General features: G+C 34.0%; 1 protein-coding gene across 1 annotated transcript; it reads left to right on the top strand.

Annotated features, from left to right (window-relative positions):
• Nucleotides 1-327: 327 nt before the first annotated feature.
• Nucleotides 328-1,992, top strand: AC631_05946 (uncharacterized protein; the record flags this gene model as incomplete). The annotated part of the gene is made up of 1 exon (XM_015614775.1): nucleotides 328-1,992. One exon carries the CDS (start codon nucleotides 328-330, stop codon nucleotides 1,990-1,992), a length of 1,665 nt encoding a protein of 554 aa, XP_015464397.1.
• Between the last annotated feature and the right edge of the window lie 33 nt (nucleotides 1,993-2,025).

Here is a 2,025-nt window from a genome sequence, read left to right as displayed (position 1 = left end):
GGAAACACAAGATGAAGCTTTTAGAATATTGAAGGAAAAGTTAACTACATCTCCAATTTTAGTATTACCAGATTTTAATAAGGAGTTTAGATTGACAACAGATGCGTCCGATACAGCAATAGGAGCAACACTAGAACAAGTTGATGAAAATAATAAACTAGTAGGAGTAATTGGTTATTTTTCGAAAAACTTATAGGAGCACAATTAAACTATTTCGTTATGGAAAAGGAATTTCTAGCGATAATCGAAAGTTTAAAACATTTTAGATCTATCCTATATGGAAGGAGATTCGTTCTCAGATCAGATCATTTAAGTTTAACATATATAATGTCACAAGGAAAAGTACCTCAGAATAGAATAGCAAGATGGCTAGACTTCCTATCTGAATATGATTTCGAAATCCAACATCTCTCAGGAACCAAGAATAATGCCGCTGATGCATTATCTAGAATCGGAATTAATAACGTCGAACTTCGTTTTACAGCTATTCCACAGGATTATGACTTCTCAGAAGATTATGAGATAGATAAGAATTTTGGTGTTATTTATGATTGCCTAAAGAATAACAAGCAACCACCAAAAGAAATTAACAACCATATTCGTCATTTTCTGTTACAAGGAAATCAATTGTTCTATTCAGTTAATGTGGGAATGGACCAAACACTCGATCGACTATGTGTCCCAAAAAGTGAAGTCAGAAATACATTAATTCAGAAATATCACAATCCACCAGAAGAAGGTCATTTTGGAACTTATAAAACGTATTATGCACTTGCTGATGCATTTTACTGGCCGAAAATGTTTAAAGATGTAAATCAATTCGTAAAATCGTGTCTTATATGCCAACAAAGCAAGAGTTTAACGCAGAGAACACAAAATCTTCTACAACCTTTACCGATACCTCAAGACAGATGGACATCCATCAGTATGGATTTCATAACTGGATTACCACCTACAGTACAAGGATGTGATACTATTATGGTAATAGTTGACAGATTCACAAAAGTAGCTCATTTTATTCCAACAATAAAAGGTATTACAGGAGAGCAAGCTGCAAAATTATTTATCGATAATGTAATACGACTACATGGATTACCACAAGAAATAGTATCAGATAAAGATCTTACTTTCTTGTCATTATTTTGGAAAACTATACAATCTAGTTTTGGAACTGAACTTAAATTCTCAACAACAAACCATCCAGAAACAGATGGTCAAACGGAAAGAGTCAATGCAATAGTTAACAGACTACTAAGAAGTTATGCTGCAAACGAGCATGCCGCTTGGCAAGATTATATATCAGCTTTAGAATTTGCGTACAATAGCAGTCACCAAACTTCCATACAAACAACACCCTTCATGGCAGATTTAGGTAGATCACCACAAATACCAAATGCCGAAGAAATGATTGATCAACTGTATTCATCCAAAGCACATGAATTAGCTATAAAATTGAAAGCAATTTATACAAGAACACAAGATCTAATAATGGAAGCTCAAGCTGAACAAGAGAAATATGCAAACAAGAAAAGAGAAGCCATCAAATATGAAATAGGAGACTTCATATTGCTTCACAGAGATGCATATTTAACCCATACACAATACTTTAAATTACAACCTGTATATTTTGGCCCCTATCGAATTGTAGGCCAATCAGGAGAAAACGCTTTTGAAGTGGATATTCCTATTACTTCAAAAAAGCACCGAATTATTAATTCAAAATGGTTTAGAAAGTTCGATGAAAGATCTCAAAATTACACCAAAAAACCGCCCATAACAGAATATGAAGCTATACAAAGAGCTCAAAACAAAGAAATAATTGGAATTGCAGGTTATAACAAACTGACTCAAAAATTTGATGTCTATTGGCTGGACTGCCACCCAGGCCATTCAAGTTCATTAAGAAAGGAAATGTTTTTCCGTTATGTACCTGAAATTCAAAGAAATTCATTACTCGCAAATTTGCGTATCTTGTACCCTGATTTAGTTTGAATCGGGACGATTCAAAAAAGCACGGGGGAGAGT

The sequence above is a fragment of the Debaryomyces fabryi genome (assembly GCF_001447935.2).
Source record: "Debaryomyces fabryi strain CBS 789 chromosome Unknown contig00365, whole genome shotgun sequence".
Lineage (NCBI taxonomy): Eukaryota > Fungi > Ascomycota > Pichiomycetes > Serinales > Debaryomycetaceae > Debaryomyces > Debaryomyces fabryi.
Note: the sequence above shows the minus strand (reverse complement) of the source record. Positions and strands in the feature narration are given on the sequence as shown.